This window comes from Aquila chrysaetos, chromosome 20, assembly GCF_900496995.4.
Source record: "Aquila chrysaetos chrysaetos chromosome 20, bAquChr1.4, whole genome shotgun sequence".
In the NCBI taxonomy this organism is placed as follows: domain Eukaryota; kingdom Metazoa; phylum Chordata; class Aves; order Accipitriformes; family Accipitridae; genus Aquila; species Aquila chrysaetos.
In genome coordinates, this window is record NC_044023.1 from 8374497 (window position 1) to 8399028 (window position 24532).

The 24532-nt window shown below is 42.3% G+C and overlaps 1 protein-coding gene across 6 annotated transcripts in view; it reads left to right on the forward strand.

The window, feature by feature from the left end:
- Positions 1-326: 326 nt before the first annotated feature.
- Positions 327-24532, forward strand: part of USP4 (ubiquitin specific peptidase 4) — a 52991-nt gene continuing 28785 nt past the window's right edge. Inside the window, exons 1-8 of one of the 6 annotated variants that reach the window (XM_030043676.1) lie at positions 327-475; positions 605-732; positions 1053-1183; positions 4869-4995; positions 6200-6345; positions 6525-6586; positions 21747-21890; positions 22524-22641. In XM_030043676.1, coding sequence (XP_029899536.1) covers positions 327-475; positions 605-732; positions 1053-1183; positions 4869-4995; positions 6200-6345; positions 6525-6586; positions 21747-21890; positions 22524-22641 — 1005 coding nt within the window. Of the gene's footprint in view, positions 476-604; positions 733-1052; positions 1184-4868; positions 4996-6199; positions 6346-6524; positions 6587-9814; positions 10022-21746; positions 21891-22523; positions 22642-24532 lie in introns of those variants that run through there. The other 5 variants (XR_005930942.1, XM_030043677.1, XM_041118684.1 and 2 more) reach the window with 5 other exon arrangements.

Here is a 24532-nt window from a genome sequence, read left to right on the forward strand (position 1 = left end):
TGCACCCTCGCAGCTTCCAGCCCTGCCTGCTCGCCGCCCCGCCGGCGCTAGAGGCCCGGGAAGGGGGGCGCCCACCCTGCCCGCCCCTCAGCGCGGCAGATACCCTGCCCGCCCCGGCAGCCCCAAGGGCTGCGCCCACCAAGGGCCCGCATTCCGGGCCAGCAGGGCGGCCCAGCGCTGACCCTCAGGCCGCGACTGCAAGATGGCGGCCGCGCCGCCAGCCTCACACCCCCCCCCCCCCCCACCCCGCGCGGCCCCGCCCATCGCGTCAGAGGGCGCGCGGGCGGGGCGGGGCGGGGCGAGCGCAGCAGGCTGACCCAGCGCGCATGCGTACGCGGGCCGACATCCGCCCGCGACGGGGCTCGCGCAGCGACATGGCGGCGGCTGAAGGCAGCGGGGCGCGGCCGGACGCGACGGTGCAGCGAGCCGAGCTGGGGCCGCTGCTGGCCACGGCCCTCCGGCCGGGGGAGTCCTGGTGAGTGTAGCCGGCCGGCCCGCCCGCCCTCCCTCCGTCCCGTTCCCCTCCGGGCGGCGGGGCCTGTGGGAGCGGGCCGGGCCGGGCCGCCGCTGAGGGGGCCGCGCCGGCCGGTGCCGTGTGTTGCAGGTACCTGGTGGACAGCCGCTGGTTCAAGCAGTGGAAGAAGTACGTGGGCTTCGACAGCTGGGATATGTTCGGCGCGGGCGATCCCGGCCTCTTCCCTGGGCCTATCGACAACTCGGGTCTCTTCGGCGGTGAGTGCTGCCCGGCGGCGCTGGGCCGCGGGGAGCGGGGCCCTGGGCGGTGGGGTCTGGTGCTCGGGTCGCAGCCCCGGCTCGGGTAAGTGGCTCCCACCTGCCGTCGTCTCGTCGTGCAGCTTTCGCTTTTGAAGCGCTGTGTCCAGGGAGGATACAAGTGGCCCTGCCGGCCTCGTAAGTGAGGAGGAGGCTGGTGCGGTTTTTGCCCGCCTGTGGGAGGGTTGGTATTTTTTAGCGTCGTGGTAGTATGTGTGTAGGTCATGAGAAGAAAGGATGCTGTTTGATGCCATGCTTTCTTATGTCTGTCTCCCTTTTAGATCCAGAAACCCAGAGTTTAAAAGAACACCTCATTGACGAGCTAGATTATGTATTGGTTCCCACCGAAGCCTGGAATAAACTAGTAAGGTGGTATGGCTGCATAGATGGACAGCAGCCTATTGTGAGAAAAGTAAGTATGGGTGAACCAAGGTCTTTTCAGCCTGGTTTCATTTTCTGATCTCTACCAAACTTAGACGATGTTTATTTTGCTAGAAGTGAGTTAAGGCAGGATCCTCAGCAGCTCTTTGGAGATAATAACATGAGGTCTCTTTGACTTGGTACCTGAAAGAATGACCTTCCAGTATTACAGTTAAAATGCCTGAATCTTCAGTGATTCTCAGTTGATGGGTTATATGGGGTGAGAACCATGAACCTTGTTCTGTTTAACTTTTTACGTTATGATTGTTTGGACCGGTGCGGTGCTTTTATGTTGCGTGGAGTAGTTTGTGTTTCGTTGAAAAATGCAAGTTGTTAGTCAAGCTTATCGATCTTCCAGGACAGAATGAGGCATTGGAATAAGTGGTCTTTTAGTACAGATGGCTTAGGGACTTCCTCTGGAGTTTAAGGTGGTTCTTGTTTTCTCTTCCAAAAATTCTGTGATTCTAAAATCATGAGAAGAGACTATTTGTGGTTTTGTTCTGTAAGTCTTACTTTTGTTTGGCAAATGCAGTCATGAATGCATTCTGAGTATATAATCTGTTCCAGAAAGTGAGATTTACAGGCTGCTTCTTTGGAAAACTGTCAGACACTCGTTTATGGGTAAAAGGTTTTTTGTTTTTTATTTTAGTCGTGGGTTTTTGCACTGACTAAATTGAGCAGTGTCAGTCTGTGGGGTTCATAAAGACTATATCAACACTATTCATTTGGTGTAGTGATTATTGTACAGAATTAATATTGCTTAAGTTTAAGTAGCATTATGTTACAGTAAGGGTTGCTTCCAGGTGTGCAAGACCCAGGAAAGTGTGACACCAGAATGGTAAAAGAAAGAAAGATCCCTCTCTTGGAGGCCCACTCGTGCTGATCAGTGGTACTGGAATGTTGTCTTGCAGTGTGGGCTAGAAATTGTACGTAATGAGAAATTCTGACATATTCAGAAAGTGTAAATGATCGATCCCAGGTTCACCAGGTGACCCCAGCTTCACTCTGCTGAGTAGACAGAACTCCTGTGTAAACCAGAAAGGGGGGGAGTGGAAAAGGATTATAGCATATAAAGGAGATGTGGGTTTAGTAGAAACAGATAACTTCTTGAGGAATAGAAAATCTATACTGAGAAGGAAAACTAGAACTATTACTGATTAGTGCTTCTCTGAATGAGGAAGCTTTTGTTCCTGAACTGGCTAACCACTTTCACAAAGCCTGGGATGTTATTAGACACTCGCTTTTCTGAAAAATTCGGAAGTTGGACAAGAGGTTTGGAAGCTATTGGGGAAACACTTGGGTGACAGGCTTAACTCTGAGACTCTTTCTCCTGGGGTATCAGATGCCACTATTCAACGCTGTAGTTATTGAGGGCTAGAGCTTAGAGCTAGTGCTGTTTTATAGACATAAGATGCCAAGTTATTGTGGTCCAGTTAAGAGCAAATTTTTAAAGTTTTGAATTGCTATGAGAGTTTCAGTCTCTGTTGTTTATTGTTAACCTGATAACTGAAGTGATTTTTATATTTAAAAAAATGTTGAAATATAGCAGCATAGTATGTTTGTGGGATGTTACAGCCTCTTACAAAAATATAAATTGAAAGGTCAGTGGGACACACAAGCTGCAGAACTGCACCTGAGTCGAACGTGGTCAGTATCTGGTTACAGCGTTCTCCAGTTAGCATTGGAAGTAAAGCAGTTAAACTTGCGGTCCTTGAATGGTTGAATCCTTTTCCTAAAGCTGGATCAGCTGTAATTCATACATCAAAATATCTGTACAAGTAGGATTTGGGAAGTAATTTTCAGGCATCTTTGTGATTTTTACAAGCTGGTATTTCTTCCGTCCCTATGTGCCTGATGATCAGAGACGAGTACAGGAGGATTAGATTAGATTTTATTTGTGGTTTGGGTTTCTTTTGATAATCTCAAACCATATTTTCGGGCAATCTCCTATAGAGTCCCACTGCAAAGTGTATTAACGTGCAAGATATGGAACAGTGTGCTTCCTCAGCGGTTGAATGCGTGTTGTGCTCAGATTGCTGTCCACGGGATGACCAGAGTTTTACTTTGATAGAGAACAAGCTGGCTGATCAGACACTGTTTAAAAAGACATCTGCAGGTGATTAGAGACTCTTCTTGCCATTCATCCGTCCTAACGGACACAGTGATGTGATCAGAAACTTCTTCTTGGAAAGAGTTCTTCCAATTCTAAATATGGTTCTTATTTGTTTCTAACTATAGAATACTGGAGAACGGGAAGTCCCATTTAATGAAATTCCTTCTGAAAAAGAAATAGAGAACTTGTGAATTGGTTCCTTTGCATTCTTTAAAAAAAAAAAAAAGGTCTAATTTGCCTGTCAAGCTGTTTAAACAGGGAGTTTTACTTTCTCTTTCTGTTGTAACAGCAAAATACTGAAGATCTTTGCAAATATATTTGTTAATCATTTAGCTTCAAAGCATCTTGCATATCTAATACAACCCTATAAAAGCTCAGAAGAGGGAAGCATAATTTAGCCAAATTCTCACAGTAAGTCTTAGTCTTAATTCTTTGTTTCTTTCCAAAGCTGGGTAAAGTTGTTGTTTTTTTTTTTTTTGTTTGTTTTTTGTTTTTTTTTCTGTAAAATGATACAGATGTAGATCATGGCAAATCTGGGGTCATGCGAATAGAATAGAATAGGTATATTTCAGTTGGAAGGGACCTACAACAATCATCTAGTCCAACTGCCTGACCACTTGAGGGCTGACCAAAAGTTAAAGCAAATTATTAAAGGCATTGTCCAAATGGCTCTTAAACACTGTTACTCTTAAAAATTATACCTGCTGGTTCAATTAAATATGATCTCAATTTCATAGGCTCTATAGCTGCAAAGAACTGGGGAGAGAATTGAGTTGTTTGGGTTTTGGTTTTTTGTTGTTTTTTTTTTTTTTCATCAGTTACATCACAGTTGTCTCATAACTGGCCTCTGAAACATGCTTTTCTTTCTGGTGTAAAGTCTTTTATGATCTGTAGGAGAAGAGTTGTGTCTAGTCTTGCAGAATACCTTTTTAAAAATATGCTGAAAGCTCGTGGGATGGGTAGATGTACCTATTGGAGTATTCTCTCAAATGCAAAATTGATTTGAAAATGACTGAAATGAAGCAATGTCATCAAAACAAGTTCTCACAGATTTGTTTGTTTTTGCAAGGAGAGAGTCATGAGGTAGATTCCGTATACCATGCAGAAAAATCATTAATGCTTTGTCTTACTCTCTTCTAATAGAAAGGATTTTGCTCCAGTGTTCCAGGCTTGTTTGGTTTTTTTTATGTAAACCTTAGCCAAAGACTAGGGGCAAGAGATAATTTTTTTTTTTCCTAGAATGCATTTGATCTGTGTGATCAAATATTCTACATGGGTAATTAGCTGGCACTTTTAGTTCAGCTGTGATGATGGGACCTTTGGATCCACTGGGGAAGGAAAGTACTGGGATTTCTTACATTTTAAAAACAAAACAAAACCCCAAAACAAGCTGATGGAGGCTGTGACTGAATCTGGACTTGAGAACAAGTCAGTGTTCAGTTTATGGCTTGACTTGCAAGACTCCTAAAGACTTAAAGTATTTAGACAGGTGTACCTTACAGAAGGCTGCTCGGTATTTTAACTTTGTGTTATTTTGTTTCTCACATCTGCCTTTTGTTTGCAGGTAGTGGAATATGGTCTGTTTGTGAAGCACTATAAGGTTGAAGTTTATCTTCTTGAGCTGAAGCTGTGTGAGAGCAGTGATCCTGACAATGTAATTAGCTGCCACTTTAGCAAAGCAGATACTGTTGGTAAGTAGTTCTCTGATGCATGAAGCTGTGGTCTGATGCTACTGTGAGAGATTTTGTGCCCTCCAGAACAAGAATGATGTTGATAAACTGGCGCAAGTCTAGTGGATACCAACAGGACAGTTGGGGTTGGAGTGTGTGATGTGTGAGAAGAGGCTGAGGGAGCTGTGTTTAGCCTGGAGAAGAGAAGGCTTTTGGGGGGACCTTGTAGCACCTATGAGGAGGTTACTGAGAATGTGGAGTCAAGCTATTTACTGAGTCACAAAGCAAGAAAACTCTGTAACAGACAGTAGTCGTAAATTGAAACGGGACAGGTTCCAAGTGAATATAACGAAAACATTTTCCCTATTAGGACAGCTAGACATTTGAACAGGGCCTGGAGGGGTGAAGGAATCTCCTGCCTTGCAAGTTTTGAACACCTGATTGGATAAGCCCCAAGCAGTCTGGTCTGAATTCAGTGTTGACCCTGGTTTGAGTGGCTGGACTAGGAACCTCCTCAGTTTCTTCCAGCCACAGTGATTCTGTGTGCAACACAGGGAGTTGTGGTTAAGAGCTTTGAGGAGCACATTGCTTACTAGCTCATGTCCTTAGGAAACATCCATGTTGCTCATGTAAAGCAGTTCTGTCTCTGGTTCTCCTACAATTCCCTCTCCCTAGTGTGTGAATATTTTAGTCATCTTCTTAATGGCTCTTCCTACACTTCTGTTCTTCCTGAAATTTGGCCCCTCTCTCTTTCTGTATCATGGCTGTATTTTCCTGTGTTAAAATGGTGAATGACAGCTGTCATATGTGTCCATAAATGTGTCCATATGTCCATAAAGATGCTTTTTTTTTTTTTCAGTTTGCTGATGTATGGCCTGACAACAGTAACTGAAAACACTTCCTTTTTGAACCTATGTTATCAAATGATGACTGTTTCACAGAAGTTGGCATTTGGGCAGAAACTTCTCAATGTGTTCTGAACATGATTGGTTTGAGGGCTTAACAGGCAAATACATGACTGAAAACAGAAGTTATTCATTGTTTCAGACTAAATATTAGACAAGTTATATGAGTAATTGTAACTTTCCTGATACATTTTCTATTCAAAGGATCTTGAAGGTTCAATGATGTACCTCCTTGCTGAATGCCTGGCTTGTCAGGTTTTTTTTCAAAAGCACTCATGTTTTAGGTATTTTAGTGGTTTTTTTTTTTTCCCCCTGAACAGCTACCATTGAGAAAAAAATGAGAAAACTGTTTAATATCCCAGCTGAGAAGGAAACTAGGTTATGGAACAGGTATATGAGCAACACTTACGAGCAGCTCAGCAAGCTGGATAGCACTGTGCAAGATGCAGGGCTCTATGACGGTCAGGTAAGGGGCATAACTTTTTTTTTTTTTTTTTAGATTCTCATGTACTGCTTTCTCTGATGTGTAATTTTTTCACTTGGTTTTATGTACTTTGAGCAAACATTGAAAATGTGACTTGTTAATGATTTTGCAAAATGTGCAGCAGATTTGTAGTTATCTTTATTACGTGAACTCTCTTTCAGGTTGTTCTAATAGAAGTGAAGAATGAAGATGGCACGTGGCCTGGACAGCATTTCCTGGCAAAGTAAGCAAGCAAGCATGTTCTAATGGGTTCTGCTATTTTGTCAAGCTTGTTCACTTGTTTTTAGTGACCACGTGTTCTCTGTGAAAGCCTAATTATTACTGGCTTATTGTGCATTTCTTTGTTTTGGGTATTTTGAAGGAGGATATAAAATCTTGAATATAGATATTCTTTGGTGGTTCTGCTGCTGGTTTCTTGTCTTAGCAACAGTCTTCTTTTTAAAGCCCATTTCAAATAGGTTGTATAAACTTGGGTTTCTACAGTGCTTAGGAGATGAAAGTGCTATTTATGTTGAGCTAGTCTACTTAAAAAGTTACCTCTGCAGACTGCACAGTAAAAAAAAATAGCTGTCTTCTACCATTGTGGAACAAAAAGGATCTTGGAGTATATTTCCAAAGCTGCCAGTAGTGAATACTCAGAGTTCTGGTAGTTCCTCCTTAAAAAGGTATAGAAATAGCTTAACAACCCCCCCTGCCGCCCAAGATAATTAGAAGCCTGTAAATTTTACACAGATGATGTCTCTGTAATATCTAATTTAGAGAAGAGATGAGCAATATGGGGGGGGGTGTGATGAAATTATGTATGTATAGAGTGAGTGGTGTAGAATGGAAGTTGCTTACAATGATAAAGAGCTGCTCTTATCCAGTCATACTACAGAAAGTAAAATCCTGTGATTTTACTAGTCTGATGGCCTACTTGCTTTCCCATGAGTAGCCCATTAGACTGATAATGTTTTTCTGTACAGTACAGTTAACTTGTAGAGCTTGCTGCCGAGTGATCTCATTTGAGATCAAGATCTTACAGGTGTTAAACTTGAAGAATGGATCAAATAGGTCACTGAAACTTGTTTTGAAACAATTCTGTACTTCTGAGATATAATACTGGGTAAATGGATCAGGAGAATGTTCCTAGGATTATAATGAACTTTCTGTAAGACTACAGTGTGAAAAGCATCTAAACATTCATATCATGTACATAATTGAATACTAGTTGACAGTCAGTATTAGAGAGGGAGCCGTGCAAGACCAGATCATAACCTTTTGTTTCTATGTGAAGCGAAGCTAAAAAGGAGCCCTGTAGCATTCCCAGGCCTCAGTCTTTTCTTTTTTTTTTTAGCAGCTAGTCTGATAGGTAAAGACTTTTAATTAACCTGTAGTGATATTTAAATGAAAATGGTTATCAGTATGCAGATTAGTATTTTCTAATGATGTAGAAATAAAGATTTGCTTATTATAATGTAGAACTCGTGAAATTTTTTGACTTGATGCTCATAATGGGTAGCTGAAAGAATTGTAGTAAGTCATACATCTAGGATTATCTGTTCCTTTGTACGCTGTCATGGATAACTATTTCCTTTGCCCTTATCTCTGTTAGTTAAGAAACTAAGCATGTATATTCCACATAATGTCTCCCTTATACAGTTGGGTGCATTGGTTTAGCAAGTTCTGCGCTCTGGCTCTTGTGCCCTTATTTAGTCTTGTAGGTTAAATGCATAATAGCTGTTTGTTCAAAAACACTGTTTGGGAAGCCAAAGAGGGGAAGAAGAAGCTGGATTGCCCCTCCTCATTAGGATTGACTTTGGTGTGTGCTGATCAGCACACAAACTGCTGATCAAATGAGAAGGACCTTTTTATGTGGCCAGGGCAAAGCCTGTCTCTCAGGAAAGCAGTATGCTTTAATGTCTTTGGATTATAATGAGCCCTGGTGGACTAACATCATGCCTTCTTATGCAAAAGGTGGCTGTGTCCTGTAAGGCAAGTCAGGTAGAAAGATTGGACTTTAAAATTCTTTCTGTGTTTGAAATGGAAGGAGGAAAAAGTTGAGAACTTAATCTGTTATAGACATATGATAACAAAAGATGATAACGAGCAGTAAGTATTTTCCTGTTAGGTTCAGTGATGTTTTCTATGCCTTTTTATGTCTTTAAGCTGCTAATATTCTACAGCAGTTGCCTTGATAACTCCAAAACTGTGTATGAATCGTACTTGTACTGTTGAAAATAGTGAGGAAGGCTGTACTGGATCTGGACCAGGTGTGTCCAGTAGCCCATCTCATAGTGTGGGCAGTAGCAGATGCATGTAGGAGGAGTGAAAAAAGTTCCCTGTAAGAAGAGGGCATAATTAGCAATGCATCTGCCATGGTATACTGCTGTCTTCTGGTAGCCTGCAGCTCAGACGTTTTCAGAGATGAGTGAGTCTAGATATTTATGTTGAATATTTGTTGACAGTCTGAGGGGACATTTGTTCTGCATTTTGGTGCTTCCTCTGTTGTGTGTCATCGCTCCATGTCAAATGTGAGTGGGCTGGCGGCAGTCTAGACTGGATCATTTGTAGATCTTAAGTTTTCTTTCTGCTGCTCTTTCAAGGTGTCCTGGGTTTGGCTGGGATAGAGTTAATTTGCACAAGAAGCTAGGAGGGGACACAGCCAGGATAGCTGAGCTGAACTAGCAAAGGGGATATTCGATACCATATGACGTCACGCTCAGTATATATTTCATTGTGCATAACTTGCTTCGTATATTCTTTTATTAGTATTATTGTTACTATTATTTCTTCTCTCCTTGTGTTGTCCTGTTAAACTGTCCTTGTCTCAACCCACGAGTGAGTTACCTTTTTCTTCTGATTCTTCTTCCCATCCCATGGGGGCAGGGGAGGGAATGAGTGAGTGGCCACATGGTGCTTAGTTGCCGGCTGGGCCTAAACCAGGACAGTCCTTTTTGGTACCCAATGTGGGGCCCAAAGGGTTGAGATAATGACAGATGTGACCACAGCGTGTTAAAATAAATTTGTTATACGCATTTCTTATATTAGTTAAATAGTCGCTGGTCACAATGTTGGTTCATTTGTTCACGTGGTGGTGTTATCTAAGTTCTTATATGCACTATGTATTCCCTGCGGTGATGTTCTGTCACCTCTGGGAGAGGGATCAGGACTGTCATTTTGCTGTACCTAGGTAATGTCGACTTATGATTACATCACTGGTCATGAGGTTAAGCTGGTTCTTGTATGCGGCATTGTTGTCATGCCCATACCTTGGGCACCTTCTCTCAGAATGTATTAACAATTGCACCCAATCTATGGGGAAGATGGGAGCAGGGGGGATACTTTCTCCTGCTCTTTTACCTCCCCTTTCTCTTTCAGGCTAACTACAACAGCTTATGAGAATTTTGAATATCTTTGGGATGTTCAAGCCAGCATGCTCTTATTGCTATGTCTCCTTAATGTGTTTCAGGTCTTGTTTAGGGTTACAAAAAACTTCTTTTAAGAATACCACCCAGAGATCTGCCCCAAGGCTGGATAGTCATGGGTGGCACGGCATATGGGAGAATATGGGCAGGTATCTAGAGAACTTCTCACCTCCAATGGTTTGGAACTTCACTCCCGAACAACTACAGAACCCTCATGAAGTGGTAGAATATTTGAAACGAAAATGCTGGGGCTATTCCAAAGAGGCACAACTTACCACACTGTGCTGGGCCCTGGCCAGCATCTACCAAACACTGCTCAATATTATGCAGCACCCTCAGCGGGCAGGGAGGGAAAACAGACCGACAGGCACTGCAGCTATTCCAACCCTCATGACAAGCACTGTGGCTACTCAAACCCTGGCGACAGGCACTGTGGCTACTCAGACCCCAGCGACAGGCACTGCAGCTGAACCAGAGAACCAAATTGTGCCAGTATCAGTTGCCCCTGTACAGAAGAAATACACAAAAAAATCAGCTCACTTAGTGAGGGATGAAAGTGAACCAGGGTCATCACTAGAACAGGAGGAAGAGGCAGAACCAGAGATAATCACCCGATCCCTATCCCCGGGTGAGCTGCGAGATATACAAAAGGATTTCAGCCGCCATCCAGGCGAGCACATTGTCACCTGGCTGCTCCGATGCTGGGATAATGGGGCCAGTAGCTTGGAATTAGAGGGTAGGGAAGCCAAGCAGCTGGGATCCCTGTCTAGGGAAGGGGGCATTGACAAGGTGATTGGGAAGAAGACACAAGCCCTCAGCCTCTGGAGGCGACTTCTGTTGGGTGTGAAGGAAAGGTACCCCTTCAAGGAAGATATTACATGTCACCCAGGCAAGTGGACCACTATGGAGAGAGGTATCCAGTACCTGAGGGAATTAGCTGTGCTAGAGGTGATTTATAATGAGCGGTTACCCACAGATCCAGATGAAGTGCAATGCACACAACCCATGTGGCGGAAGTTTCTACGAAGCGCACCGCCGTTGTATGCCAACTCATTGGCAATAGTGTCCTGGAAAGAAGGTGAGGGACAGACAGTGGATGAAGTGGCTGGACGACTCCAGCAATACGAAGGAAGTATCTCTTCTTCCCTACGGGCCTGCATCTCAGCTGTGGAGAAACTGCCAGACATGCTAGCCGAGAAACTGTCCCAAGAGTTCCAGCGATTTGAGGATAAGTTCTGCCCCGCACCTGTCCAGGCACCTATCTCAGCTATTAGGAGTCAGCATTCTTCTGCTGAAGAGAAAGGGTATAGAAGGTACACACCACGTAGTACCCTGTGGTTTTACCTGCGTGACCACGGAGAGGACATGAGGGAGTGGGATGGAAAACCTACCTCAACCCTAGAGGCACGGGTAAGTGAGTTGCAAGGAAAAACAATCACAAAAGGGGATTCTTCCTGGAAAAATGCTGCTCCAGTTTCCAGTGCGCAGTTCCCCAGACAGAGTAGAAGGGCTGATCTCATTTCTGATCCTCTTGAAGGGACTTCTGATTCATGTTTGCAAAAAGTGTGTAATGAATACTATGACCAGGATTAGAGGGTCCCTACATCCAGCCAGGTGGAGGAAAGGGACAACTGAGTTTATTGGACTGTGTGGATTTGATGGCCTGGCACGTCAAACCCACAGGAGTATAAGGGTAGATACCAGTGCACAGTGTACCCTAATGCCATCAAGCTATAAAGGGGAAGAACCCATCTGTATTTCTGGAGTGACAGGGGGATCCCAACAGCTAACTGTATTGGAAGCTGAAGTGAGTCTAATGGGGAATGAGTGGCCAAACACCCTATTGTGACTGGCCCAGAGGCCCTGTGTCCTTGGCATAGACTATCTCAGGAGAAGGTATTTCAAGGACCCAAAAGGGTACTGGTGGGCCTTTGGTATAGCTGCCTTGGAGATGGAGGAAATTGAACAGCTGTCTACATTGCCTGGTCTCTCGGAGGACCCTTCTGTCGTGGGATTGCTGAGGGTCAAAGAACAACAAGTGCCAGTCGCTACCACAACAGTGCACTGGCGGCAATGTTGCACCAACCAAGACTTTCTGATTCCCAGCCGTACGCTGATTTGTCGACTGGAGAGCCAAGGAGCGATCAGCAAAACTTGCTCACCCTTTAATAGTCCCATATGGTCAGTGCGAAAATGGAGACTGGAGACTAACAGTAGACTATCGTGGCCTGAATGAAGTCATGCTGCTGTGCTGGCCATGCTGGAACTTCAATACAAACTGGAGTCAAAGGCAGCCAAGTGATATGCCACAATTGACATCGCTAATGCATTTTTCTCAATCCCTTTGGCAGCAGAGTGCAGGTTGCATTTTGTTTTCACTTGGAGGGGTGTCCAGTACACCTGGAGTCGACTGCCCCATGGGTGGAAACAAAGCCCCACCATTTGCCATGGACTGATCCAGACTGCAGTGGGACAGGGTGAAGCTCTGAACACCTGCAATACATTGATGACATCATTGTGTGGGGCAACACAGCAGAAGAAGTTTTTGAGAAAGGGAAGAAAACAGTTCAAATCCTTCTGAAGGTTGGTTTTGCCATAAAACGAAGTGAGGTCAAGGGACCTGCACAGGAGATCCAGTTTTTAGGAATAAAATGGCAAGACGGGCGTCGTCAGATCCCAGTGGATGCGATCAACAAAATAGAAGCTATGTCTCCACCAACTAGCAAAAAGGAAACACAAGCTTTCTTAAGTGTTGTGGGTTTTTGGAAGGTGCATATTCCAGATTACAGTCCTAATTGTAAGCCCTCTCTATCAAGTGACGCAGAAGAAGAATGATTTTAAAATGGAGCCCTGAGCAACAATAAGCCTTCGAACAGATTAAACAGGAAATAGCTCATGCAGTAGCCCTTGGGCCAGTCTGGGCAGGACAAGATGTTAAAAATGTGCTCTACACCACAGCTGGGGAGAACGGCCAGTGCTCTATCTCTATACTGACTCATGGATCGTGGTAAATGCCCTGTGGGGGTGGTTGCAGCAATGGAAGCAGAGCAGCTGGCAGTGCAGAGGCAAACCCATCTGGGCTGCTGCACTGGGGCAAGATATTGCTGCCTGGTTAGAGAAGCTGGTTGTAAAAGTACATCACGTAGATGCTCAAGTACCCAAGAGTCAGGCCACTGAAGAACATCAAAACACCCAGCAGGTGGATCAGGCTGCCAAGATTGAAGTGGCTCAGGTGGATTTGGACTGGCAACATAAGGGTGAATTAGTTATGGATCAGTGGGCCCATGATGCCTCAGGCCATCAGGGAAGAGATGCAACATACAGATGGGCTCGTGATTGAGGGGTGGGCTTGACTATGGATGATATTGCACTGGTTATCCATGAATGTGAAACATGAGCTGCAATCAGGCAAGCCAAGTGGTTAAAGCCTCTGGTATGGAGGGCAACGGTTGAAGTATAAATATGGGGAGGCCTGGCAGATTGACTGTATCACGCATGGCGCCTGCCTTGGCAGGTTTGTGGGAGTGTTTACAATGGTGGAAGCAACCACCGGATGACTGGAAACATATCCTGTGGCCCGTACCACTGCCTGGAACACTATTCTGGGCCTTGAAAAGCAAGTCTTATGGTGACATGGTACCCCAGAAAGAATTGAGTCAGACAATGGGACTCATTTCTGAAACAACCTCACAGACACCTGGGCCAAAGAGCATGGCATTGAGTGGGTGTATCATATGCCCCATCATGCACTAGGGTCCAGGAAAATTGAATGATACAATGGACTGCTATAAACTGCAGTGATGCTATAAACTACAGTGTGCAATGGGGGGTGGGACCTTCAAACATTGGGATACACATTTAGCAAAAGCCAACTGGTTAGTCAACACTAGAGGATCTGCCAATTGAGCTGGCCCTGCCCACTCAAAACTTCCATGTACTGTAGAAGGGGATGAAGTCCCCGTAGTGCACATGAAGAATATGTTAGGGAAGACAGTCTGGCTTAGTCCTGCCTCAGGCAAAGGAAAACCCATCCATGGGATTGCTTTTGCTCAAAGACCTGGGTGCACTTGGTGGGTGATGCAGAAGGATGGGGAAGTTTGATGTGTACCTCAAGGGCATTCGATTTTGGGTGAGAATAGCCAATGAATTAAATTGTATGATGTTAATTGCTAAATAATCCTGCCACTGTATGTCATTGCTACTACAGTTGCTATATGCCATATCAATGGAATTACAGTAAGAATTGCCCAAATCAATGAATTATGGACTTTGATGAAACTGAGTGAAGTGCAGCAGTGATGGAACTTAAACTGGCTTCAGCAACTGGTGCCCAGCAACTTCCTCATAATAGACATCTTCAACCTGCAGGCTGTGGGTGTGGGCTGTGCCAAATACACCAGCTGTGAGCTCCGGATGCAGCAATCCAACGCCACACACCATCTCTCCTGCCCTGAAAGACTGTTAAGACAGATGGAGCCCCGAAGTCATGGATTAAATGAACTCAATGGACATGTTAGAGGGGTGGCTCATAGACTAAGGGAATGAGATGTGTGTGTATATATATATGCGTATTAAAAAAAGACAGGAAAAGTGGTGGTGACTAATTGGAAAGTGTAGGATCTGGGCACGACGTAGGTGATATAGAATAAGGGGTGGTTAGTATCCTGGGTTTGGCTGGGATAGAGTTAATTTTCACAAGAAGCTGGGAGGGGATACAGCCAGGATAGCTGAGCTGAACTAGCCAAGGGGATATTTGATACCGTATGATGTCATGCTCAGTATATAAACTGGGGGAGCTGGCTGGTGGGGGAGGAGGGATTGCAGATTGCTGGGCATTGGGTTCCGAGTGGTGAGCAATTGCATTGTGCATCACTCGCTTTGTGTATTCTTTTATTAGTATTATTGTCATTATTTCTTCTTTCCTTGTGTTGTCCTATTAAACTGTCCTTGTCTCAACCCATGAGTTTTTTACCTTTTTCGTCTGATTCTCCTTCCCATCCCACCGGAGCAGGGGGGAGGAGTGAGGAAGTAACCGCATGGTACTTAGTTGCTGGCTGGGCCTAAATCATGACACAAGGGTTATTTCACAAAGCTTTTTACCTATTTTTAAGGGATTTATATTTAAAAAAAGAAATAGTGATGCTCTGGTTTTTTTGTTGTTACATAATAGGTTCTTAGTGAGTAAGCTAAATTTAACTTCTTTTTCTTGAATCATTGGCATTGCTCCGTGCTTTCTTTTCATGTCAGTCATAATCAGTTCTGAATTTTATTTGGCCTCCTTCCCTTTTTTAGCATATCTGCATATAAATGCATAAATACTTAATACTCTGTAGTTTGTAATTTATTTGATGTTTGTTTTATTGAGAATCCTTAAATTTTTTTTCAAGACATCCTTTTATTAAGGGTAGTTTCATATTTCATTTAGTTTTGAATACACTGTCTAAATTCCACCTCCCTCTGAAGTTGAAATCTAGGAAAGCACAGTGCAAAGGTTTCTTACTAATCTCAGGTTGAGTCTTTTACATAAGTTAATCCTGGAGCAGCATGTATTATTTTCCCTTGGAGAGCAGTAATTCAGTAAACAAAATCATTAATAAAGCTTTTCTATATAATGAAAAAAATTAGTTGCTTGTTGAACCATGTTCTTTCATTTGTCAGATATCTCAGCAGACAAACCTCAAGTGAAAGTGTACCCTGTTGACTTAGAGTGTGTTCTCAGTTGATCTTTAAAATTTTTTTTTTTTCCTTTTGGTCTGGAAACATTAGATGTCTGTACTGCAATGAAACGTTGCCAGCATTTTAATTGTTTCTGTGAGCTGGTAAAAGACTCACTAACCTGAAGTGTAGGGTTCAAATCCCATTAATGATTTGGGACATGGCTTGTCTTTCTATGGGGGTGTGTGTGCATATACCTGTTGCATTAAATTAGTATTACATGTCTAAAACTCCAGATTAATGAGTTTAGTACAAAGCCATAGGGACTGTTTATATGTATAAAATCTGTGCGTGATTGTGAGCAATTGAACTAGACAGAACTGGTGAGAGAGGAAGGAGGAGGCAAGATACAGAGTTCCCAGCCCAGAAGAGTATGAGTGTCTTACCCTGTTCACTGATGACGTGTTCAGGGTAGGTTACACTGTATTAATATTACAGAGAGTGATTCTGTAGTAAAGGAGGTTCTTGTTTGTCTGTAGGAAACAACTGATGCTTTTTGGAAGCCAAAGGTGATACCAGAAGTGAGTTGGAAGTTGCATTAAGAGCATGGCTAAGAAGGATAAGTGAGACTATCACCCTGAAAACCTGTTCTGCTCTTTTGTGAGGCTAAGCAAGTCTGTAATGTTGATAAGCTGTTATGCTTTCTAAATAAACTTATATTTTGAAGTTCTGAAGAATTAGGGTTGTGGCTACATCTAGTGTCAGCAGGAACTGCGAACGCTCTGTGCTGAGGTTTGGTATGGAAGAGAGTTGAATAACTCCCAAATTTTAATCGTATCTCAGGCAAATATTTTGCTCCAATACTCTGTTTCTCAGCTGGAGAAAATACTGTTTAGCCAAGACCATGGGGAACTTTATATTTGGAGATCTTTCTTTGGGCTGCATCACTTTAATACTAAAAGCTCATGAGAAAGTTTTTACTTAGAGTTTTGATGGAATAAACCAAATGGGATGTAGAGCTCTCTGCTGTTGGTAGAGGAATGGTGAGCATCCTCATTGCTGCCTATGTACTAAAAGAGGCCTCGGAAAGCTGGGCGTTCATGTCATTCCCTACTCGCAGAATATGTGTGCACAAGGTGACAGTGGGGTGGATGGGTTCCCTGTCATAAGGATTTTTCCCCACCATTTGCTGCTTGTCAGAGGCACTGGCTTCTACCAGGGGAAACCGCTTTTCCACATGTTTGGCAGCCTTCTGCGGATTTCCCCAGCCATCAAGCTGGCTGACGTTTTAAAGAAAAAAATGCTCTTAAACTCCACAGCAGTCCTTGGGTGGTATATTCAGAGTATGTCTGGCCACTGCTGTTTGTTAGTTTGCTGCTCCCTAAGGAATAAACTACTTTCTTGTTGTAGTTGGAAACTGCTCTTGCTACTAGACAAGATTTCAGAAGAGGGAATAGATTATATTTATTCAGGAATTTCAGAATTGGAGGCATACTTTGTTTCTGAAGGGAGATTATATCAATGGCTGTGTGGAACTTAGTCCTCTTTAATTGTTACTTATAAGACTCCCAAAATAAAATCCTGAGCTAACAGAGTTCCAGCTCAGTCCTAGCACACTTTTTTTTTTTTTTTTTTTAATCCCGAGTATCATTTTCTTAGCACAAACGAACAAGAACTTGTGTCAGATCTATAAAAATAGCACCTTTTCTGTCAGGTATTGCATTTGAAAACGGGAGTAAAGTTGTATTTAGCATGTGCCTTGTAGCTGTCTGCTTCCCTATGCAATATGCAGCAGGAAGATACCTTTTGGTTCTTTGGTTGCTGCTAGAATTTTCTTGCTGTCTCTTCTTCCTGCTCTTCTGTTTACTGATGGCACTGTATACTTGATGGACCTTTCCCTCCTGCCCCCGGTACTCTCCTCGGTAAAAATGTTGAGTTGTTGCTTAGTTCACCCATCTTGTAACACGTGGCTTTTCTCAACTACTCTGTCTTGATTTAGGCATCTGTTCAACCTGATACAACATTCAGTGATATCACATACCAGAAATTACTGTACAATTTTAAGACCTTGGTGGTTGATAATGTGTTTTGTAGGTACATAATGCCATAATTAAATGCCCTTTCATATTTAAAACTGGTCTCCGTCCCCCAGCTCCTTGTGCGCTGATGATTTCAGAGGACCCCTTCAGCAATTGGGCTAAATATTTTGTGGGCAAACCTTTATTACATGACTTTCAAGTGCTTGAGTTTACAGCAGATGCCATGCTTTCAGAGTAGCATTGAGTACATAAGGAGGCTTTTGCATGTAAGAAGTCTCTAAATGAAAATCCATTATGGCTTCTGCTTTGCCAATTAAATCTAAGTTCTAGCTTTTCCTGCTTTGACAAAAACTTCTTGTCACAGTATTTTTAATGGTGGGTTTGGTTTTTTTTTTTATATTGGTAGTTTAAAGGAGGAGGACTAACTCTATTTTATGCCGTGAAGGTAGCCTCAACTGAATTGAAATACTTTTCCCATCTCTGTCTTCCAACCACTTGAAAGCCTTTTACAATGTTTTTTTCAAGCTCTTCAGCTTAGCAGTTTTCCTACTTATCAACCATATGGCCTCACAGTTTCTGTACTAGATTAATCTGACTTGGTCCTCTTTATGCTGCTAGTCTCCAGATTTCTCCTCAGTTGCCATTTGTGTGGGTCTTTGAAACGTTGCATGGCAAGATGTGAAACGGCTGTCTTTAATTGGCAGATGGGGGCCAATGTGCATCAGTATTATGAAGCATGAAGTTGTGTATGTGGGAATGAAGAACATGAGACCGAAATAACATGCTGGACCCTGTAGGAATGTGGTTCTAGTCCTGGTTCAGTCTCCTGAATGTGAGCTCCTGTAGCAGCCTTGAGGCAAAACCAAACAAAAAACATCAGTGGTTCAGTAGGGAAACGCTGAGTGTACATCAGAAGACTTTTTTGATAACTGGAATGATGATGTCCTGTGAGGTTGTCAACAGATATGAAAAGTAGACTAATGAGAGGGGTTTCAGAAGGAGCCAAGTGAATTGTTGAATAATTAGCAAATAATTTTTATGCTAGAAGCCTGAGAAGTTAAAGTATATCAGTGAAACATCTAAAAGTTGGTTTTAACACGTAAAAGGTTCTGTGGAATATGACAAATGGAAATTGAAGAAGGAACTCTACAGGCAGCAGATGGAGATGAGCACAAATCAATGTCCAGATGATGAAGCCAGATACTCATACAGCAAATGAAATGCAAGTTTTTTCTGACTGTAAGGGTTATTGATCATTGGAACAGTTTATCTGTGGTCTGCTGGATTGCCTGTTGCTGGCCACTGTGAAACTATGATAGTAGATTTTTCTAGAAGACATTTTAGCTCAGACAGGAGTTACCTTGAGAGACTCAAATTGTGCTTAAGCAGGAGGGCTGATTCAGCAGTCATACCACGCAGTCTTATCCTAAAACCTGTGAAATTATTTTCTCAAATCCCTGAACTGTTGCATGGTTAGATGAAGTCTTTCTTTGCTCTAGTTTACTCCTGTATAGATTTTGTTGATGAAATGTAACTGAATGTGTTTATCCCTGTCAGAAACATTGCAGTGGTGATCAAAGGGAAGCTGCAGGAGCTCGGCAGCTTCCAGTCCAGTCTCTGTTATGCCTACAAAGAGAAAACTAAGCAAACTGAGAGTAGTTTCAGTGGTAACCCACTGAGTAGCCCAGAACATTTTAGAAGGTTCTAACTCACAAACTTCAAAGAAGAAATAGTGTTTATCTTTTACTTCAGAGCAAGGTGTTGGGGCCTCCATTTCCAAGGGAGCAGAAGTCACGTACCATGAGAGATGGCAGTGGCTTTGACTGGTCAAAGTCTGCATGTTCCACAGAAACGCTTTTTGGGGCACTGGGGATAAATGCATGGCATCCAGGACTTCTGTTGTCACCTCTGTGTGCAAATGAGGCAGTCTGCTTGAGAACTTACAGGATTGTGGGGTCATTAACAGTAGCTTCCTGGGCTTAAAATGGGAGGCTCTCAGAGAAAAACATTGTTCTTAGCTGCTATCTGTGCCTTTCATCTGGAATCATAGCTACCTTTGTGACCATCTTGTGAAATGAGGGGGAGCAGCTGTGCTTAGTAAATCCTAAATCTTTCTTCAGTTATTACAGATAGATGAGTAACTTGTAAAATATAAGAGTGCTTAGCATTTTTATCTTTCTAAGCTTTGATTTCTGGTTTGGTTTTTTTTTTTCCTCCACACTTCAAAGGCTGTTGGCCTCTCTTTTGTTGTTTTACTTCTTACATGATCCTTCCCAATTTTCTAACAGGAATTCACTCAAGATCCTTGGTGACTTTGTAGGTAGACCTTTTCCCACTCTGTGACTTGTCTGTTATCTTTGATTTCTGATCCATTTTTTATCTTCCCTCATAGTTCTTAGCTTTTTTCTGTGTGTGTAGGATACTATTGAAGTACTTCTTGGAACTCTTCAGTTGCCATCTGACTCTTGATTATGCACTGCCTCTATGCTTCTATTGGAAATTTTGAAATCTCTTAAGAGGTCACCCTCGTTTTCTTTTCTCCGTTAGATTTTCTTCATATTATTTTCCAAGTGTCTTATTCTGTTCTCTTGCTGGGGTCAAACATGTCAAACAGAGATGCTACATTTTCAAGTCTAGCATTTTCTAGATTGCCCTTCTTTGCTTCTAGATGCTTCTCTTCTACATCAGACTTTTAAAACGTGTTCTTAATGGATTTACAGCCTATTGTTAGCTTAATTATTTTATTCTTGAGCCTTGAAACTCCCACACGTGGAGCATGAATCTGATAATTGTTGTTATAGTCTAGACCCTCTTGTTCTCTCATTGATCTTATCTTTGTGTCTAGGTAGTCTTGAGAAGTTCTACCTCCAACATGTAATGACCAGAGGGTTGTGTATTGTCCCAGAAACATTTGTCTTAGTTATTTTGGTGGATCTGCTCATTCTTGCTAGTATACTTTCTGGTATACTTTTTGGTTGTGCTGGCTGGTGTGGGTTTTTGGGGGTTGGTTTTTTTTTTTATGCTTCAGGTTTAGACTGTGTTTGGGGTTTGCGTTTTCATCTGGAAGCTCCTGTTTTAACTTGTTTCCTTCTGTATTTATTTTGCTGCTATTATATTTCCAAACTGGTAAGGCTGTCCAACTGTTCTGCCTCCTCTTGGCCATTATGGCTTGTTCTTTGACTTTTAGTTCTTGCTCCACAGAGGTTTGCCAAGACTGTTTTCTTAGTAGCATCTGAGCTATGAATATGCATTTTTAGTTTGTATCATTTGAGAATCAGAGCCGCATTAAAAGATACACAAGAACAAGCTAAAGTTTGAGAGCACCGTCCTCTGCTGGTGCTTTGCTGTGCTTTGGGTGTATTATCCACTGTTGTGTGGCTGTTGGTGTCCTGTGCCGTTTTGCGTGTTTATTTGGGGAAAGAGTTAGCTCTCGCTATAGAGAAATTAATTAGTATCAAAATAGTTTCTTTATTTATGTAGTACTATCTTCTGGTTTTGCCTTTTTTTTATGGAGCCAAAGCTGTCTATGACAGAACATTGTTGAATTTTAGTGCCTTGTTGGTCTTGTAACATTGTGTTCTGGTTCCTTTCTGGACCAGGAGAGTGGTAGTGTGGAATAGCCTGGGATTCACAACCAAATAGACTTCAGGCTTACGAACTTTTTTCATCCATTTCAATATCTGCAGTTGCAAAATGCTGAGGATTGCTATGCGTGTTGCATGTACATAGCAGTGCGTCTTACCTCCAAGCATGCATGTACGTAGCAGTGTGTGTCTTGCCTCCAGGCAATGTAGTTCTGTCAACTAGGCTCAGTAGCAAACTGTGTTGTGCCCACCCTGGTTATCTTCTTACTAATTAACGTTCTGTTTGAGTGGCTGATTTGGATAGGGAAGTAGGGAAGGACTGACTTTGCCACTTTTAATGTGGGGAAGTGTTTTGTGGTCTTAAGATTGGGATTTTTTTGCTTGCTTGTTTCAAGGGGGTTTACTCATAAACTTAAAGCTTGCTTCCCTATCACTCATGCCATCTGAATTGCCTACTTATTTCAGTCTGGGACCCAGATTTTGCTCTAAGCAAGAATTGTTACTCCTGCTTCTGATATTTTTGTTTGAGGTTTCTGTTCCAGAGAGGTGTTTGGAAGCGTGATCACACAGATCAAAACAGTAAATTCTGTGTGAGGGAACTGGCTGTAATGTGGCAAGTCCTTGAAGTTTTGCGGGAGGTGGGGGTGGGGGTGAAAAAAGTAGTAGCACTGTTTCTACTTCTTTTTCCTTTCTCCCAGATCAAGTACTGCAACTAGCAGAAACTTTACTACCTCTTCAAAATCATCAGCAAGTTCTTATTCCTCAGTGTCTGCCACTTCTGTCATTACTAACGGTGATAGCAGTAACTCCTATGGACTGAACAGCTCCCACCTGGGCAGGGGGTAAGAGCAGGAATGTTCTTTTTGTTTCTTCGTCCTTCATGTGAATGAATACTCCTGTGCATCCTTGCCTGTAGAGAAAAGGAGGAGTTCTGCTACTCTTGTGTACCTGTTTGTCAAACTCTGCTTTTGAAACCAGTATGTTCTGCTGTTCCTTGCTCACTTGCAAAAGTAGCGCATGTTCCAGAGCTTACTAACTACTAGGGCACTGGCTGATTTTGATGGGATTGGGGGTATGAGGGAAGGGATTATTTTCTTTCTCCATCTGCCAGTGTGATAGAAGCCTTTCCAGGTAGAGATCATAATTTTCTTACTAGCTCTTACAATATATCATATAGATTCATACAGACTCTTGCTGCATTAGGATAGTATGCTGTGTACCTGTAGACAAAGGAAATTAATGTGTTATGAGCCATAAATTAATAATAGACTGTGTAATGATTAATGTTTCCAAAATTAGCACATATACTTCACATTCCTGGTACTCAATATTAGCCACTATGAAGCAGCAGAAACATGTAGGCTGGTTAAACAATTTCATTAAACATTTTTTTGACTCTTACTTAATGTGATTCTTAAACAGTATTGAGAATTGGTAAACTCATTGTGGGGTTCACTGTGTTGTCTTTCTTCCAGAGGTTCTGGATTTGTCTGTAACTCTTACAACTGCAGGGACAGTGCTTCCCTGTCACAGCCTGGACTCTGTGGACTCAGTAACCTTGGAAATACCTGCTTCATGAATTCTGCATTACAGGTAAGAATTGGAAAGAACCCTCTTTAGAATTAAGCAAAAGAGCAGTCTCGCAGAGATTGTGGATTAAAATCTGTGGAAAGAAAAGCATGTTTTAATGTGATTCAGTGAGGAGACTGCACCTGGAATGAAAAAAACAACAACAAAAACAACCACCAAAAAAACCCCCAACCAAACCGAAACGATCAGTTCATATTTAGTTTGGCTTATGTGTAGCATGTTAGTACTATAAAACATAGTACAATATGAAGGGCTGGATCCGAAATACCTTCTGAAAAGTCTATGGGGAAATTGTACTGAACAGATGCCTAACTGTAATGTAAGGTCCTAATGCTTTGCTCTGGCAAGAATGGGCTGACGTGGAGGATGTTTTAACTTGTGTGTGCAGCATTAGCTACATGAGCAGGGCACTGCACACAGTTCTGGGGTCCCTGTTGAAAGACTCTTGAAAAATTAAGAGTGTGAAAAGCCATAGGAAGGGTTCAGGGTGATTGTGTGGAGTGGTAAGGTTGTAATGGTTATGCAAAGCTAATAATTATTGGTATACTTATTTAACTTAAGAGATTCAGTTTATTTGGTTAATTTAAAAAAATGCAGAAACTTGTTAGGGATAGTTGTTTGCTAAGGAATTCAAACAAAATATGAGCCAACATATCAACTTTGATTTAAGCAATGGGCAAACCTCTAGTGTGGCACAAGTGCTACATAATGACTTCTGTCACTCTGTGGTAGCTTTGAAGGCTAGAAGAGGTCTTAAAATAACTATAATGCATTATGCACGTGGTATTCAGGATACCACAATAAACTTGGACTGCCTCACTTTTTTTGTTCGACAGGACTTTATTTTCAGTTGTATCATGGTAACCTTAAACCACATTATGTTTTCTTGAACTTTACAGCTAAGAGACAACTTTAAAAATTAATTTTGATTATCAAAGTAACTTAATCTAAAAACATTTCAATCTTGATTTTGCATGCAAACTAGTCATGTTAAAGACCAATTTCTTTCTTTCTTGTATTTTCCATTAGGCTTTAATTTTCTAGACATCAGTCTTTCAAATGCAGATTTCTGCCTTAGTTTTCGGAAATTCTTGGAATTTTGTCAGTAACAGTGTTCCAGTGAGAGACTGGTCAAACAATAGCAGTCTGTAAGCACTTTAATGTAATTTGCCTGGAGAAAGACACTAACATCTGGGCACTGGAACTGGAAAAATTTGATGGGAAATAAATTCCACAAGGTACACATCAAGGCAGTGAAAATGGGGCTGGCTAAAAGGCAGGACTACGCTTTCCTGACTCTCTCCAGATTGCCATGTGTAACTGTGCTGGGAGATCTGTGTACCTACACCTAGTTTGTGAAGCTCTGTACAGGCACCTGCTACGGGTCCTGAAATTTCAGGCATTCAGAAAGAGCCCTGTTTAATATTTTATTGCTATCACAGTGCCTTGATGTCCTAGTAGTTTTGATCATAATCTCAGACTTGGCTCTCTTTGTTCACATATCTAAGTCTTCTGAGTGTCACTTATTGCTTTGAGTCTTTTATTGAATTAGGGAAACTACTGTCTGTGCTAGTTTTACTTGTGTCCTGAGGTTTACGGTGATTCCCCAGGATATATTACATTATCGCCATGATACACTGATAATATGTATGTAAATAGGAGAGTAGATATGGAGTAGTATGCTTCCTGCCTTTAAAGTTTGTTAACTTTTTGATGGGGATTTTTTTAATGGCTTGTCGTTCTTTGGAGGACAAAGTATAGTTTGTGTTTCACCTCAGTGATGAACAAGGACCTCTCTTATTCTCACTGTTGTTTATATTAGGATTTCAAGGTTAGCGAGTGGATATGGGATGTAGACTTGAGAACATTAAGGTGACATCTCTAGAGACCTTCC